Source organism: Hippocampus guttulatus, chromosome 1, assembly GCF_054856545.1.
Source record: "Hippocampus guttulatus isolate MCC_2025c chromosome 1, RoL_Hgut_1.0, whole genome shotgun sequence".
Lineage (NCBI taxonomy): Eukaryota > Metazoa > Chordata > Actinopteri > Syngnathiformes > Syngnathidae > Hippocampus > Hippocampus guttulatus.
In genome coordinates, this window is record NC_141261.1 from 340352 (window position 1) to 357407 (window position 17056).

Below are 17056 nucleotides of genomic sequence, written 5' to 3' on the forward strand. Positions count from 1 at the left end.
TATAGTAAGGCGTTTTTAGCCGAAAAAAACGACCATGTATAGTAAGGTGTTTTTAGCCGAGCCGAAAAAAACGACCATGTATAGTAAGGCGTTTTTAGCCGAAAAAAAACGACCATGTATATATATAGTAAGGCGTTTTTAGCCGAAAAAAACGACCATATATAGTAAGGCATTTTTATCCGAAAAAAATGACCATGTTTAGTAAGGCGTTTTTAGCCGAAAAAAAACGACCATGTTTAGTAAGATGTTTTTAGCCGAAAAAAAACGACCATGTATAGTAAGGCGTTTTTAGCCGAAAAAAAAAACGACCATGTATAGTAAGGTGTTTTTAGCCAAAAAAAAACGACCATGTAGTTTTTTTTCGGCTAAAAACCCTTTACTATACATGGTCGTTTTTTTTCGGCTAAAAACATCTTACTAAACATGGTCGTTTTTTTCCGGCTAAAAACGCCTTACTATACATGGTCGGGGTTTTTTTTGTTTTTGGGGGGTGTCAAGGGAACAACACCACTCGCCCCCCCCACCTCCCCCAAGGGACATTTTTCCAACCGCGAAAGCGCTCCCATCCCTCGTGGCATCTGTTTTTTTTTGAGCCACTCTTGCAAACGCTCGTCGTCGCTCAATCAAGGCCACGATGGCGATAAAATAACGCTGAGGAAAGCCAGCAACGTAACATGGCGACATCCAGCCAACGTCAGCGCCTGAATAAAGTCGCCCAAATCCTGAAGCCGCTTTTCATTTTGTCTCTCTCTCTCGCGCGCGCTCCCGCGCGGAGGTCACGGAGAGGAGACAAGGCCGCGATTGCGCTAATTCCATTTTTGCACGCGGCCCCCGTAATCCCCCCGTCACGTTAAAAGGTGGCTCGGCGCCTCGGGGGGCCGCAGAGTTCGTCTTCATCCCGTCACACTGCCTCGCCCCACGTTCCCGAGACAACCCAAAAAAACCCCCCCACCGTCCTGGCCATGAACGGCACGGAAGGAGCCGACTTTTACGTGCCCATGTCCAACAAGACGGGACTGGTGCGCAGCCCCTTCGAGTACCCGCAGTACTACCTGGCGGAGCCCTGGAAGTACTCGCTGGTGGCGGCCTACATGCTCTTCCTCATCCTCACCGCCCTGCCCATCAACTCGCTGACGCTGTACGTGACGCTCCAGCACAAGAAGCTGCGGACGCCGCTCAACTACGCCCTGCTCAACCTGGCGGTGGCCGACCTCTGCATGGTGCTGGGGGGCTTCACCGTCACGCTGCACGCCGCCCTGCGCGGCTACTTCAGCCTGGGCGTCGTCGGCTGCTACGTGGAAGGCTTCTTCGCCACGCTCGGAGGTCGGAGGTCGGGGCGCGTCGCGCCGTTGCGTCCGGCGGCGCGCTCAGCCGTCTTTGTGTCTCGCCGCTGTTTGTTTGCAGGCGAGGTGGCCCTGTGGTCCCTGGTGCTTTTGGCCATCGAGCGCTACCTGGTGGTGTGCAAACCCATGAGCAACTTCCGCTTTAGGGAGAAGCACGCCGTCTGCGGCCTGGCGCTCACCTGGATCATGGCTTTGACCTGCGCCGCGCCCCCCCTGCTCGGATGGTCGCGGTACGACGCGCTTTGCTCGGCTTTTCGTCGCAGCGAGAAAGAATCGTTGTCGCCGTTCCACAGAAGGGTAGAAAAGTGATCCATATTTTTTGGAATGCGGTCGGCTCCATTTGTTCCGGATGTTGTCGATTGACTTGAGCCGCGATTTTGCACCGGACAGCAAATGGCATTGCGAGGCAAAATGGCCGCCCGCCGAGATGCGTAAAAACACCGCTTGAACGCCTTCCGGAAAGATTTGTTTCGTCATCCGTCCCTTGAAACTCCATTCAATAATTGCTCAAACTATTCCCATTGTGCCCCCCCCCCCCCCCCACCCTCCACCGTGACGTCCATCGTGGTGACGCCACGGGTGGCTTTTACGCACGGGTGCGCACGCAGGTACATCCCAGAGGGAATGCAGTGTTCGTGCGGCATCGACTACTACACGCCCAAACCGGAGATCAACAACGGCTCGTTTGTCGTCTACATGTTCGTCCTGCATTTTGTCATCCCTCTTGGCATCATCTTCTTCTGCTACAGCCGCCTGCTGTGCACCGTCAGAGCGGTACCGCACCCACGCACACGCATCCTCAAAACGGCCTCGTTTCTGCCAATAATCGAAAGCATTGAGGGGGGGTAAAAATGGCCCGAAAAAAGTGACTCGAATGTGCCCACACCTCGGAGCGTCTCAAGGACACCAAAGGGCGGGGTGGGGGGGGGGGGGGGCGCCAAGGCTTTTGCCAGCACGCCAGCATGGAGCCGAGGCATCTAGCTGAAAGGAAGTCTGCTGCCTCACCGCGTCACCCTCATGAATAATAAGCCGGCAAGCCTTCATAATTCATGTGTTCATCCTCAAGTGCTCTTGTTACTAATGGAAGCGGAACTTGTTACAAAAGTGCTGAGTGCGCGCTCGTATTTCGAGTTTGTTTTTACACCACAGCTGGCAAAAAGACTCACACTCTGGGAGGAATTACAAGTACAGCTCGTGGTGGGAAAAGTAACAAAAATAAATTCACCTTCTGTACGTCTGCAAGTAAAAATGCTCCGACATGTTTTTGGGGACACAATAATGGATCCATTTGAACTGTAGATGCACACTGCCCCCCCCCCAATATACATATACATATATGTGTGTGTGTATATGTGCACGCACACACTGGAGTAATGTGAAGATGGCCCTCAAAAAAGCACCAAAGTATTTGCGGGCTTGGCGAACCTGCGATTTGTTTGTGGCGCGCGTGTCCAGGCGGCGCAGCAGCAGCAGGAGTCGGAGAGCACGCAGCGGGCCGAGAAGGAGGTGACCCGCATGGTGGTCGTCATGGTCATCTCCTTCCTGGTGTGTTGGGTGCCGTACGCCAGCGTGGCCTGGTACATCTTCGCCAACCAGGGCATCCAATTCGGGCCCGTCTTCATGACGGCGCCCGCTTTCTTCGCCAAGGGCGCCGCCCTCTACAACCCCGTCATCTACATCCTGCTCAACAAGCAGGTGAGCACACTTTGCCATGCCAAATTCCCATTTGAAATGAGTTCTTGAAATAATGGCCTCTTAGGAACATGTTGTCATATATAACAGGTGGAGGGTCCCCCCCCCCCCCTCACAACATATGTATGATAGGATTCCACTGGGAGCAAAATGCCACTGACGCAATGTTTGTTGTTGTCTGTACATCACGAGCGGAAGGTCGGAGGAAGTTTGGGGGGGGGGCCTTCGGCGTCAACCCCGGTGCGGTGGGTCACACCACTGTGTTTGTTGTTCCTTCAGTTCCGCAACTGCATGATCACCACCGTGTGCTGGGGCAAGAACCCGTTTGGAGACGAAGACAGCGCGGCGGCTGCCACCCTCTCCAAAACGCAGATCTCGTCCGTTGCCTCCAGTCAGGTGGCCCCCGCTTGAGCTGCGCATCCCGACTGTCTCAAAGGCGCCCGTTATCCCCCCCACTCATCCCCGGTGTCCCATCTTAGAATCCACCGTCACTGCCCGCAGCCAGCAAGTACCACATATATTTTTACCCTCCCCCCTTTCTTTTGGGGGGGGGGGGGTGACTTTCCTAATCGGCATCCCCTCGTGCCTGCTGCCGCTCTTCGGCACGCGGGAGGCAACGCGGAGCCGTTTTCTCACGCCGCCGGCCAGCGCGCAAATGATGCTAGCGAGCGGCTAATCCGCTTTGAAAGGACAAATGTGACGGCGTAGCAAATGCCGCTAAAGGAACAGCCCGCGTATTCATGCCTTGTGACGTTTCAACATGAAGGCCAAGGTCGCCGCGAAGGAAATAAACGGTTGCTTTCAAAACGACATTTTGGTCCTAGGTCCTTAAGCCGGAGGCTCGCAAACTTTTCGGGTCCGGAGAAATATTTGTCTTTTGGACAAAACGCCAAATAAATGTAGCTAACATGTCGTGAGCCGATTGGCATCGTTGCCTGTTGGAACTTTTTTTTGCAAAACAAGACAAACCGCTCAACAACATCGAAGACGACTTGCCTGACTAACGAAATGTCTTTCTTATTCATGTTGTCACACAAAATTAAGCATGACTCTTATGCTAGTAGGCTAATGCTAATGGGGCATCCCTAAATGCCATTTTGGTTCTTTTTTGGGGTGATGTCACCACAGCACATTTCAAAAGAAACATTCATGACTCATATTATGACAATAACTATTAAAAAAACTTTTAAAATCCTGCATTAAATTCAACATTGGCCCGTTCTTGCTCGCTTAGCCGGCACGCTTCCCACGAAGAGGCGGGCTTTGAACACAGAAGAGCCAGTTCACAATTGCAAAGTCAGTGTTTCTTCTGGGACTGAATCGATGGCAACTGGATTTTTTTTTGTTTGTTGTCTTTTCAGTTCCCTCGGGCGTTTGGCCTCTCATCCGAGCAGGCTTTGACAATTCATGAACAGACGAAGCCTGCCCGGATCAGAGCTCAAATGTCTTCTAAGACAACTCGAATAGTTGGACTTCAGTGGTTTCACTAACCTGCATGAAGGAGCTCATTCGCTGGCCAAGCCAATCTTTTGTCATTTTGTGATTTGGCGGATGCCTTTCCCACCGCACTTCAGCAAATAACTCGCCTCTTTAGTTCCTCGGAATCAAGCGGACCACCCGAGCGGAACGGTTTTGGCTTCTTCTTCCGGATCACGTCGTCAAGCTTGCAGCCATAACTTTTGCCGGTTTTTAATTCAAGTCCCGCGCACTTTTTGCTAATTTGTCTCCCTCGGTTGCCGTACGAAACATTGGCGGAATTTTTCGATTTGGAAAGAAAGCCACGGTGACATTTGGCAGACCAGATGGCGGCGACGGCACGGACGCAATGTTAGCGCAAACGCCGTTGTTTATTTCATCCACGCTCATTTGGCATCACAAATACAGTCGTAGGAGACATTTCTCTTGAGATAATACATCACGTTTGCCACGTTTCCCTCGAGTTTGGTGCAAAGGACGCGGGCGGACGGACGGACGGACGGCTTCGACGGCGTTCGATCCGCGAAGGGCATTTTTTCCCAGTGAGCCGCTTCGCTGGTCTCGACCCGTCTCCGCTTCGCCGCTTCAGGACAAAAAAGTTCAAAGCACTGACGGCGGTGAGTCCCACCTGAGAACGTTACAGGCGTTACCGACGACGACGTCGGCTCCTACGGGCGGCCGGACGGCCGCTCCAAAGCATGACGACACATCTCTAAATATTGCTATGGACATAATATCATACAGCGCAGTGCATCATTGGGCTCGTTCCCTCGGGGAAAGGTTCAGTGCATTAAGACCGGCCGGGCCTCGGGTCCCGCCGACCGGACCGAAGTCTCTTCTCGGCCTCCCTTTCGAAGCCAAGCCGGACGCCTTTCGGATGGGGAGGGGGGGGGGGGGGGTGGGGTGGGGGCCTCCACACCGTGCTTCAATCCTGGCAAAACGGCAATAGCGAAGGCCAATGGGGGGGGGGGGGGGGGGGGGAGACTCAGGCCTCGCTGCTACACTCGTAGATGTTGTCCTCCACCAGGGCGACAACCTGCTCGAACTTGTGCTGCAGTTGAGTGCGACGAGCCGTCGGGTTGCACTCCAGGGCGTTCGTCACCTGGACACAACCGGAGCGCGACCAAAAAAAGGCTGACTTTGAGGCGACGCAAAGTGACACCGTTGCCTTGACTTCAGGTTCTGACAGGCCGACGCAGGTGGAGAAGAAGAGGGACTCGGTCGGCCGCAGTCGTGCGACTTCCTTCTTGCGGAGCATCAAGAAGATACCGCACGGCCATAGTGTCTGTCTACAAGCCCCGCCGCACCATTTCTGTTCAAAGCTCCACGGTACGAACGCCGCGGCGTCCAAGCCCGTCCCGGGAGCGCGTCTAATGTCATTTCCCGGCGCGTGCTCGTGTCGCGCGAGCCGTTAGCCTCCTCCTTGAGGAAGCGTAGGCTACCTAAAGCTCGCCGCGCAGCTCGCTGCCACCACTTAGTGCTTGGACCTCAAAAGTATCTCAAAAATACAAGTTGGAAGAGACGATCGCTAAATTCAGAGTCTGTACTTATTTCCCATCATTCCAAGCAGGAATTGGACTTTCAGCGGAGTCTTTTTTTTTTTGGACCGTGGCTCTCCTTTTGCCACATGTGCGTGCAGGAGAGGGACAGCAACAAAACAACCCCCCAAAAATGGCGTCCGCGTTTGAGTGTTGAACGACAAAAAGCTTTTGCGATCCCAATCGAAACTTGATTGGGCTTGTCAAGACGCCCGGGTGGGGGGAAAAAGCACACCCGCGCACCAAACTCCTCTCTCGTCGGCATCGCGCCGCGACCGCTCTGGCCCTTCCATCCCGAGCGGCGCCTTCCGAAGCACGCGGCAAAAATGACAGGAGGCGTGACCAACGCGCATACCCTCAACACTCAGTTTGGCCGATTGCGCATTTTCCAAAGTTAAAAGGTCGTCACCCAAAAGTGCCCGGCTGTCAACTGCGGGGTCGAGTCCATAGCGGGCACCGCTGGGGGGCGGCTCTTTACTTTGTGACGTCGCAAAATGGGGACCCGCCCGCTTTCTCGGATTGGGAACGAGCCGACTCAGAAATGGGCCAAGGGAGGAAAATACGTGAAGAATTAGCACTTGAAAGTTCCCAAAAAATCATTTCCCTCATTGCAAATTTCCTGCGAAAATTTGCAGTTTGGCTTGGAGTGACACACTTGGTCTCCCCCGAGCCCCGAGACGAGCACGGCGGCTCAACCGCAACAACTCCACCACTCGGCGTCAGCGGGAGGGGGGCGAGAAGCTCCTACCTGGTTCCTGTATCTCTTGGCGTACTTGTAGATCTCCGTCAAGGCCAGGTTGGTGTTGAATTCATTGCGGTACTTCTGCAAAAGAGTTCGGCCATCAGGGAGGCCACGCGGGAGGCGGCGCCCGGCGACGCCCGGCGGGGCGGCACTCACGCGAGACTCCTCGGCCAGGTGAGCGTTCATCTCCTGCTCGCTGAGAGGCGGCATCTCCTGGATCTGCCGGTAGTAGCCCTGCACCCGCTTCTTGTACTCGGGGATTTCCTTGGCGTAGAGCAGCTTGTTGGTCGGAGAATCCTGCAAAAGGACAAAAGGCTTTTCCACGCGAACCGCTCGCAGCGCAACTTGTCAAACGCGCGTCGCGTCCGCCGCCTCGCCGAGCGACAAAAGGCCTTCCCGCGCACACGCGCTCCCTTCTCCTCGCTCCCTGCGCGCCGGGCACGGTTGGCTTTGATTGGCGATGACACTCGAGAGCAAAAGGAGGACAGGAGGTCGTCGTCGGGTGGGGGAGGGCGACGGCAAATGCGCTTACAATGACGACATGACGCGCTGGTGTTCCGCCGATGGACAAAGTCGCTCCTCCCGATCGCGAAGCCTCTCGCATCCTGTTCGCAAGGTCACTTCCTGCCGTTCGCCCATCTGTTTGCCAACCCCCCCGTGACCTCTCCCCCCTGCGTGAGCGTGCTTCTTGCCAGATAAGAGGGTTTCCGTGGAAACGGGGTTGCCGTTTGATGCGGCTGAGCGTGTCCTGCTCCGCGCTGTTCTCATCACATAACTTCTTCCGCAAAATGCGGAGGTTCCCGTGTGAAAGAAAAGCGCAATGAAGCCACAGATGTACAATTTTGCTTGTGCGAACATTGCAGCGGAGGGCAACAAAGATTGCCCTGCATCTAACGTCAAAACATCAGCGTGCAGAAAGGGTGGAATAGAAGGTTCGCTCCGATGCGCGCGCAAGTCTCGATCCCGTGGCCGCACCGGAAAGAAAAAAACAAACTATATGACGCGTCTCTGGTATTGTTGAGGGGGGCCGGGCAAAATGTGGAGGCGGGCCATATCCGGCCCACGGGCTGTCATTTGAGGACCGCTGATGTCGGGCCTTCCGTTAAGCGAGCGCGCGGGTTTTCACAGCTCAGTCGGGACCCCAATCCCGAACCCGACCGAGGCGACCAACCCGAAGGGGGCGTTCGCCTCAAAGGTCAAGCGCACCGCTGACCGCAGGTGAGGGGGCGGACCGACGGATATGGCGGACGGACGACTACGTTGCGGTTTTGCGCGCGGCGACCGACCGATGACAGCGTCCGACCCGTTTTTCGATGAGAGCGGGAGCTACGCGCGGCGACGTCGGAAGCGCGTAGCTGTCGGCGGATCCGGCGAGCTCGCACCGACCTTGCCCAGCTGCAGGTCGGAAACGGAGCAGGCGTCGATGAAGGCCTGCGCGATGACGGACAGACACGCGTCCATGTGATCCGTCTTGTCGATGTCAAAGACGAACTGGGGATTCTTCAGGATGTTGACCCAGAATCGCAGCGGTAAACTGTTGGGGGGCAGGGGGGGTGAGGGGCTCTCTCAAAAGCTGGCCGGCTCACCGGCGGCGCTTACCTGTTGGTTTTCCAGATGTGGAGGGTGTCCGGGTCGGTGATGCCCCGTTTGTCGGCCTGCTCCTCCAGGAAGTCAAAGAAGTATTTGACCGCCAGCGGGGGCTGTTCCGGGGGGATGCTGAGGATGGCCTGGAAGAGGTCGTCCAAGAACTTCTGGAGCGTTCCCTTGGGGAGGAGCGGACGGGCGGGGTCAGGAGAAGGAAAAGGAAAAGCCCCCCCCCCCCCCGAAAGCATCCCGCCGAGAGCGCGCGCTCACTTTGGTGGACAGGAGGCGCGTCAGGTAGATTTCGGGCAGCACCTTCTTGCGCCGGCTTTGCCCGTGCGACTTCTTGGGCTCCGTCGGCTCGTCGTGCGGAAGGACCTGCAAACGCCGGCGGGCTCCCGGTCAAGACTTTCCCCGTTTCACGCGACGGACGCGAGACCGGGCCGACATGTCTGCCGCGTCACGTGTCCGACCGGCAAAACGCCCGACGGTGCAAAGCCGCCCCCCAAAAACCGAGCGTTGACCCGGCAAATCCCGGAAGTCATTATTCCGACGTCAAAGGGCTCGCATCTCGGCAGAAAAGAGCTTAAGCCGCATTAGCGCCGCTCTTTCCTCGCGGCGGCTTTTCCTTTTCACCTCCGTTCACCCCCCCCCCCCCCCCGTTCTCTCTCCATCTCCGCGCGGAGCCAAAGCAACCCCGGGAGAACCGCGTTGAGAATCCGCCGGCGCTCACTCACCAAGTGGACGTACTTTTCCGTGTCCAGGTCTTTGACTAGGGAGAGACCCAAAAAAGAAAAATTAAAACAACATTGTCCAATCAACAAGAGAGAGAATGAGAGAAAACGGCTGAAGGCAAGCGGGCAGGAGGTGACGGCGCCGAGGGAGGAAACCCCCCCCCCCCCCCCCCACAAAACAAGCCAAAACAAAAAGACATTGCGAGCAGGGAGAAGGAGTTCGAGCGAGGGCAGAAAGTGATGAAGGGGGGGGGCCGCAAGGCGAAGGACGCCGTCGGGCAGCGCCAAGGACAGAGATGACGAGTGAAAGGCGAGAAAAGGAAAGAGAGAGAGACGCACGCAGAACATTTGCAATGGGCTGCGGCGACCCTCGGGCGAGACGCGAACGCCGTCGCAACGGCCTCCATAACGCTCCCGTTTCAAAGTCACGATTTCACCTTCGGAACACCACAAAACGGCGGCAAGGCCTTGCTTGCGACAAACGCCGGCCTTCTTCCGTTTGCGGTCAACGTCACGCGAGCGAGGCGAGGTGACGTACCTCTCCCGAGCGCCTTCTCCTTCTTGTCTTGCAGGCTCATGGCGAGCGACGCCCCTTCCGGGATCTGGAGAGGGAAAGCCCAGAGAAGAGGACGCGCGGTCAGAGGCCGGCGCCGGGCCACCGGGGAACGGTGCCGCCACTCTCACCGCAAAACTAAACGTGGCACTTAACGCGGGCGGGGAAGAGGTCAAAGGTCAGAGGGTCGCCCAGTGTCCGTTCGCTCCTGTCGACGTGAGCCATTTTCAAAGGAAAAGATCGATTTGGCAGCAACGCTTGCTGCCTTCTTCATGGCTCCTTTGCATGTTCAATTCGCAGCGTTCAAACATTTGAATCGACCCAAGATCGGCTTTCGCAACCTCCCGCCATGGACCCGTTCCCACCATGAGCCCCCCCACGTGGACACTTTGTGATTTGGCCTACCTTTGTCGAGGCCTGACGCGCAGGCGCGGACGTCTTATGTGCAACAAACTAGCGTACGCGCGGGCGCCGACGCTCCGGATTGCCGTTCTTTGCTAGCGCCGCGGGTGAAATCAAAGCTTGACGGCGACGGCTCCGTTCGCTAGCGGCGAGTGCGGATCGCTGACCGCTAACGACATCCGGCGATGCGCCGGCGCGCCACCGAAGGCTAAAGGTGACCCGCTTTTTGATTTGAACCGATTCCAAAAAAAAAGAAGGACGCCCGAAACATGGGCACCAACACCTCCGAGGAGGGGCCGCCGCACTCGCTGCGCGCGCGCACCTGGTAATGGAAGATGGTGTTGAGTTTCTTGCGGCCGTCCTCCGTGAGCGAGGAGTTGTCCAGGTCCTGCAGAGGTTTGCCGTTGCTGCCCGAGTCGAACCACTCTGAGGGGACGCGAGACGACAAGCGTCGACGTCATGGAGAAAAGCTCGGTGGGGGGGTCAAATCTGCAGGGGGGCCCGCGAGGACGACGGCGGCGGCGGCGGCGGATGAAAAATGATCCGCGAGGACGGACGGCGCTCTTACCCAGGTCGACGTCTTGCGCTCGGGGCCACTGGGAGAAGGGCAAGTTCTTGTAGAAGGCTTCGATGATTTTCTCCTTCACTTGGCAGATGGTGTCGGTGTTCATCACCTTGACGGCGAGCGAGTCCATGCCGCAACCCTGGAAGGACACGTTGATGTTCTGCAAAAAAAACAAAAAAAACAAAGGCGCCGTGAGCCGCACCGTCCCCTTTTGCTTTCGGGAAGGCCGACGCCGGCGCGACGCTCCCACCTGCGGCTTGGCTTCGATATTCTCGCGGAGCAGCCACTCCTCGTTGAGGGTGTAGCGCGCTTTGCCCGTGATGGCGTCGATGGAGCCCTTGTTGATCTGCTGCTTGATGGCGCACAGCAGCAGGAAGAAAGGCTCGCCCACCGTTTCCTGAACGAGCGGTCCAATAGCGTTAGCGGCGCAACGCTTGATCCCCTCCCACTGAGCCGGTGAAGCCGTCATCCATCTATGCCTTCGACTACTTATCGCGGACGGACAAACTTTGACTCCGGCGTGGCGGTCACGCCGCAAGGTTCAGACTAATGATGTGAACCTTGCGAGGTGACCTCGACTTCAACCGTCTTAGCAACAGAAAACAATGCGAACGCCTTTTGCAGACGTGGACCGGACCATCCTGCGAGCTTATCCGTTTCTCACTTTGAGGTAGCTGTACATGCAGATGGACATCCAGTTGGTCAGCATTTTCTCCACCACCGACTCGGTGCGGCGCAGCATCAGCTTGGGGTTCTTGGAGGCCGAGGCGTCGATCAGGTCCACCAGGAGGTCTTTCATGATGCCCGTGTAGTACTCCAGCTTGCCGTGCAGGGCGATGGTCAGCAGGGAGGCCAGACTGCACCTGCCGAGGACTCGGTGTCCTTTTCTACTTTCTCGGCTTCGAGATCAAACCGGCACGCTTAGCGCAGTGCGCGCACGCTTACCTGTCGCGTACGGCAAAGTCCTTCTGCTGCTCCAAGGCGTGGACGAAGGTGATGAGAAAGTGCTTGTTGTTGAGGAGGGTGGCGAAGAGCGCGATGCCTTCCTCCACGTTGGGTCTGGTCGGGCTGGCGGCCTGAGGGCGGAAAAGCGTTATTAGGCCGCGTCGCCTCACGCCTTGCCGGGCCCGTTTGTCGGCCCTTCGCGCATCCCAAACACGCAGAGGCCATTCATCTCGCCCCCCCCCCCCCTCTCTCTCTCTCTGGGCGCGGCAACCGGAGAGAGGCTGACAGAAGGGGAGCAGAGGGGCGCATGAAGATAAATGCTCGCGCCTGACAGATTTTAGTTTGCGTGACCTGGAAAGCCTTCCCAGGAAGACGATGTGGGCAAAGGGCACTTTGTCACCGTCAGACGCCCCCCCCCCCCCCCTCTGGCGGCCGCCTCCCGATCGAGCTCACGATTGTTACTTTGTCTCGTAACGGGCGGGCGGGCCGTCTGGCCCTCGGCATTGACCCCGCCATTCCGCCAGGCCCTGGCGCCGGCCCCCATTTGAGCCGGGGGTCGGGAAAGCGCGGCAGCCGTCGGGAGCCAAACGGAGGCGCCTTTACCCGAGAGCGCGCCGGCAAATTGGCCTCACCTGCCAGTCCTGCAACAGCGGGTGCGTCTCCGGCAGAGCTCGAGGCCCCGAAGGATCGTACTCGTAGGTCGGCTGCACCAGACTCCTCTCGTAATCGGAGCACATCTGAAAACAAAGCCGGCCGCAGTCAGGATGGCGCGTCTTGAAGCATTTGCGCGGCCTCGAGACTCCCCGGGCCCGATTTCCCGGAGCTCCGCCTGCGCCAAAGCGGCCGCGAACTCGGCCGCCGCTTCATTCGGGCAGATGGGAAGCCGATCTCGCGTCGAGCCGAAGGGCGACATTGACGCGAGCTTCATCTGCGCCTTTTGAGAGGAGAGGACGCAAACGGCCACCGCTGGGACAGAGGAAAGGTGGACGCGGCGTGAAAGTGCGAAGGGCCGGCCGGCGCATGTGGAATGGGATGCGGGGACAAACTTGCTTCCTCAACAATCTCAACATTTGGAGCCAGTTGATTTGGGTGCAAAAAAAAAAAATGAATTCTTGCTCTTCATGTTTCTTCTGATGATATCGTTTGGCAGTTTGTGCCATTCTTGAATGGCCTTTTTTTTTTTTTTTTGGGACGCGTGAGAGGAAAAAAGAAAAGACAGTCGGAGGTGACTTTGTTGTTGGATGACGATTGCCAATCTTTCATCCATGCATTGGGAATTTTTTTTTCCGGCTTGAAAATGGCCTTTTTGCCATACAGCCGGCGAGGAAGCGCGCGGGCTGCCGGGTGAACTGCCGGCCGGATGCCGAAAGGCGGCGGCTTACGGCGCAGATGAAGAAAAAGGCGAGTGAGCGAGTGTGTGTGTGTGTGTGGAAATGAGAGAAGGGAGAGCGGTCACCTTGGGGAAGAAGGTGCGCGTGACAAAGTGTTTGTACTCCAGGAAGGGGATGCCTTGGCTGCGGTTCAGCTCCTTGGTCAGGTCGGTCATGTCCGTCTGCAGCTCCGCAAAGCCTGAAAGGACCAACGGCAAGTCAGACGCCGCCGCCGGTTTCACGCTGCCCCGGTGTCGACGTCGCCCCCTTTCCAGCACGTCTTCTATTTCCAAATCAAGATCATTTGAATTTGTTTTTTATTTTTCTCATCTCTTCCCACAGCGGGTAACGCGCGAGAGGCCCCGAAGCCGGCAGGGAGGACTCACCGGCTCCGGCGCCGCCTGCCGCTTTGGTTTTGCGGCCTTTTCATTCCTCCCACCCAAGATGCGCGCCTTCAAATTCTCCGACGCGATTTCAGTCGTGAAGAGATTTTCGCATCGGCTCATTTCACATCGTCATCCTCCTCGTGTCACGGGCCGAGTCGGGGTTTTATTGCCGTTTCAAATCAAACCATCTGAGCTTTCTTCCTCATTTCGGGGCGAGAACTGAATGTTCCGTTTCACGGAGGAGGACGGTGGCCAGCATCCGGGGAGATGAACAAGCGTTTTTTTTGGTCCCACTTGTTTGAAGAGGGCGACAGGGACTGTCACGTGTGGCTTTGCCAGCTGCTGCGGCCCAGCAGCGAAACGCTCAACTCAAAAGTACTTCCAGGGCGCTTCGGAACAAGCGGCGACGTGGGCAAAGCGGCTGCACGCCGAGCCCAAAGAATTCCCACAACAAGAGAGACAATAAATCAAGAACAAAGACGGACAGGAGAAAGCACAAAAACAGCCAGGGAAGAAAGATGGGCAGCGAGGAGGCTTGCCAAACGCTCGCTCCAAAGAGGGGGGGCGGGGGCTTCCGTCCCCTCGGAGCCTCCGCACTGTCTGGTCGAAGGCGCGAATGACCGTTTCGAAGGAGAGACTTGAGCGGAGGCAGGCCGAGAAAGCCGCGATGGACAACGGCTGCGATTTGCCGCTCCGATTTCCAACACGCCGTCCGGTTGGAGACCCGAGTCGGAGACTTCAGAAAGGGAGCAGGGGGGCCCAAGGTCCGTCACGTCTGTCGTCTTGTCGCCAACATTGAAGACGTTGAGCGGCATCCGGGTCTGGGATCAAAGCGTCTTTTTGGCCCCGCGGGACATGGCAAGGCCGGCGGCGCGCCGAGCCATTCTCGCGCGGCGTGCCCGTCGTCCGCACGATCGGCTCGAATTTGGGCCGGCAGATTTCGTCAGTTTGCGTTTGGCTGCAAGTGGAGAGGAAAAAAAAAAGGGAGCTGGGGGACAGAGGGCGAGCGTCCTCCCGAGTTATCTGTGTCGTCGCTCACTCGTGTTCAAAGGCAACTCGTGATTGGCCCCAGGAGGCCCAAAGAGCCCAGCTCCCCTTCCTGTCAGCATTTGCCACCTTGCTGGCCTCCCCCTTCTTCTGTGTCAAGCTCAGCTTTTGTCCCGGCCCTCCCTCCATGGACCGGGCTGCAAATCTATCCGGAGCGACCCCCCACCACCACCGCCCTCGTGTCCGATGCACTTCTGCTTCTCCTCAGACCGGACACCTCCTCCGGCCATCCCTCTTCCTCTATCTCAAAGGCATCAATTTGAGAGAGCGGCCTTGGCCGAGCTTCACCGAGCGGAGGGGGGGCCTTGGCCCGTCTCACGGCGTCACAGTTGAAAACGGAACAAACACGGACAAGCGGAAAAGTGCTCAAAACAACACCCACAAACATGACAAGATATTTCTGTCACACTTTGTGCTCTTTTCTCTTGGCGATTGACCCGGAACATCAATTGACGCCCCAACGCAGTCTGATAAGACAGCGGCGTGAGTGTGTGTGTGTGTGTGTTGCGTGTTGCATTAAACACACCTTTGCGGATCTCCTCTCTGATCTGGGACTCCATCTCTTCCATTTGGAGTAAAGTTTTCTGCCAGTAGCGTTCAGCCCTTCGACTCTTTGTACAGTACACCACAAGGGCTGGACACACACACACACACAGACACGTGACATTGTTTTTTTTTTTGCCGCTATTGTTATTCTAATTTTGCTTCGTGAGCGTGAACGGCCGCTGGTCAACGCGCGCCCCGCCATCGGCCGGCGCCCGGCCACGAAGGCACGCGATGGATTTCCCAAACGGGCGAGAGGCTGGTCGAAGAGCGCGTCGATCCGACCGTCCGCCAAGACGATCGGCGCCTTTGTGCTGCCCGAGCCCCATCTGGATTTTCCATCTCCCGGCCGGCCGGTCGGCCGACTTACCCGCCGTGCAGAGCAGCAGCAGGACGCAGCACACCACGATGGACACCACGATGGCCAGCTCGCTGCCGCCCAGCTGCACTTTGGCGATGGTGTGCCGGAAGTTGCCCACTTGCACCTGCGATTGGAGAAGAGCGGGGCAGAAAAGACAAGAAGAGAAGAGGGGAGAACTTTTTGCCCATTGAATTGAATACAACTTGATTGTCAAATGCGTTGTACGTATGTGTAACATACGGCGCAGATTACATTTCTTGTCTCTCAACATAAAACGAGATTGTACGGCGCAGATACGAAGTAAATTTGGGGAGGGAATCATGGAGATGACCAATGGGCAGATCAGAATCCGTCTTGTGTCTGTCGCGCAGATCTTGGAATACGTTCGTATTGCGGTTTTTGCCTCGCGCGTGCCCACGTGATTGGCCGCGGCCGGCACAAGTAGTCACGTTCTGTACTCATCGGTAAGTAAAATGGTACGGATCTGACGACTGAAGAAAAAAAAGGTCACTTGTGAAATTAGAGGGAGTGATTTCATTCTTGCATTCAAGTAGAGGCAGAAAAATGTTGTATAAAATATCAAATATCAATGTTTACTCGTATCATCGTCGTACTGAGAAGAGGAGAAAAAAAAAAAAAAACGCCCATCCCGCTAGCTAGCGCGGACTCATCTTCAAGCCGTCATCTCGGGCTTTGGCGGGCGCTCACCGGATGCGGAAAGGAGCGAGCCGGCGCGGCGTCAAAGCCAATCGCGGCGGCGAGCGGGCAGATTTACGCCCGGAGGAACATCAAAGCGCCTTCCGCGAGCCGCGTTCGTTTCGGCGATACTTTGCTTAGGTTTCACGGATGAGATCCAAACCGCTGAGGTGCCATTTTGGGAGGGGGCGGGTTTGATCACATGCTCGGCTCAAATTGCCATTGTGGCTCCCCGCCGCTGCCAAAGTGTCCCATTGAATTAAGGGCCAGCTGATGTTCCATTTCTCATCATGAACGTACGCTAATCGTACGCTAAAGCCGCTGTCGCTGTGGGGAAACGTCTTGGGAAAAAGAAAGGGGGGGGGGGCATCCTGGCTCCCAAGCAAACATGAAAAAGCAGTTGTCAAAAGTTTTGTTTTGAAGAACTGGCAGAAGGAACAACAGACTTGATACAAAAGCCCGCAAGAAAAAGGCTGCGCTTTGACAGCAGCGGAGAAGGCAGCTTTTTTTTTTCCCTTTTCAAGTACAGTCGGGCCGCATTTCAACGTACCCCGTTGACAGCCGTTGCAACGTTTCCATTTCACGTCAGCCAACGTCGACGTCACAACTGCATTTTTGCCACAAGGCCTTGCTCGCGACAAACGGCGGGAAGCGAACCGCCGCCGCCTCCGCCTTGCTTGCGAACAAAATGGACGTGGCCGCTCCTAGGGCCGCGTCATGGCGACAGAAGCACGGCCGAGATCGTGGCCAAGCGACAGAAAGACGATCGTCGACGGCTCGGCCAAATTGCTCAAGTTGCTGATTTTGACAACGGTCCGTCACGGCGGCAAAGAAAGACGGAACGATCGTCGACGGCGTCGGGAGTGGCCGCGCATCCTGAGCCGGAGAAGAGCCGCTTTGCCTTTTCGGACGTCGTCACCGGGCTCGAAGGGAAGCTCGGAGGCGTGCTGAAGAAATCAAGCGAGGCGAGGATGCGCGCGGGCGCGCCTCTCCGACAAATGAGCGCGTGCAGAGTCACATGACTCACGCTGACCCAGATGTGACAAGAGAAGGACTTCTTCTTGCGCCTCGTGACCAGTCAG

General features: G+C 56.7%; 2 protein-coding genes across 3 annotated transcripts in view; one reads left to right on the plus strand and one right to left on the minus strand.

Annotated features, from left to right (window-relative positions):
• Positions 1-897: 897 nt before the first annotated feature.
• On the plus strand, positions 898-4169 carry exorh (extra-ocular rhodopsin). Of its 2 annotated transcripts, XM_086117054.1 has the most exons (5): positions 898-1323; positions 1405-1573; positions 1952-2117; positions 2799-3038; positions 3315-4169. In XM_086117054.1, exons 1-5 carry the CDS (start codon positions 963-965, stop codon positions 3444-3446), a joined length of 1068 nt encoding a protein of 355 aa, XP_085973180.1. In that variant the 5' UTR covers positions 898-962; the 3' UTR covers positions 3447-4169. The 2 variants fall into 2 exon arrangements, with proteins under 2 accessions (XP_085973180.1, XP_085973091.1); XM_086116965.1 differs by having other exon boundaries at positions 898-1573.
• Positions 4170-4863: 694 nt separating this feature from the next.
• plxnd1 (plexin D1) overlaps positions 4864-17056 on the minus strand; it is a 51841-nt gene continuing 39648 nt past the window's right edge. Inside the window, exons 20-36 of the mRNA XM_086116730.1 lie at positions 15288-15402; positions 14901-15008; positions 13028-13140; positions 12204-12308; positions 11572-11702; positions 11291-11489; positions 10877-11023; positions 10630-10786; positions 10384-10487; positions 9645-9708; positions 9110-9144; positions 8646-8750; positions 8391-8554; positions 8178-8325; positions 6948-7088; positions 6798-6872; positions 4864-5613 (exon numbers count right to left, since the gene is read on the minus strand). Coding sequence (XP_085972856.1) covers positions 5497-5613; positions 6798-6872; positions 6948-7088; positions 8178-8325; positions 8391-8554; positions 8646-8750; positions 9110-9144; positions 9645-9708; positions 10384-10487; positions 10630-10786; positions 10877-11023; positions 11291-11489; positions 11572-11702; positions 12204-12308; positions 13028-13140; positions 14901-15008; positions 15288-15402 — 2028 coding nt within the window. The 3' untranslated portion in view covers positions 4864-5496. The remainder of the gene's footprint in view (positions 5614-6797; positions 6873-6947; positions 7089-8177; positions 8326-8390; positions 8555-8645; positions 8751-9109; positions 9145-9644; positions 9709-10383; positions 10488-10629; positions 10787-10876; positions 11024-11290; positions 11490-11571; positions 11703-12203; positions 12309-13027; positions 13141-14900; positions 15009-15287; positions 15403-17056) is intronic.

Excerpts from the sequence above, each read along its gene's own strand:
- exorh (XM_086116965.1), top strand. The coding sequence starts at position 963 with ATGAACGGCACGGAAGGAGCCGACTTTTACGTGCCCATGTCCAACAAG. Across the intron at positions 1,574-1,951 it reads CCCCTGCTCGGATGGTCGCG|GTACATCCCAGAGGGAATGC; the intron begins GTACGACGCGCT and ends GTGCGCACGCAG. Across the intron at positions 2,118-2,798 it reads TGCTGTGCACCGTCAGAGCG|GCGGCGCAGCAGCAGCAGGA; the intron begins GTACCGCACCCA and ends GCGCGTGTCCAG.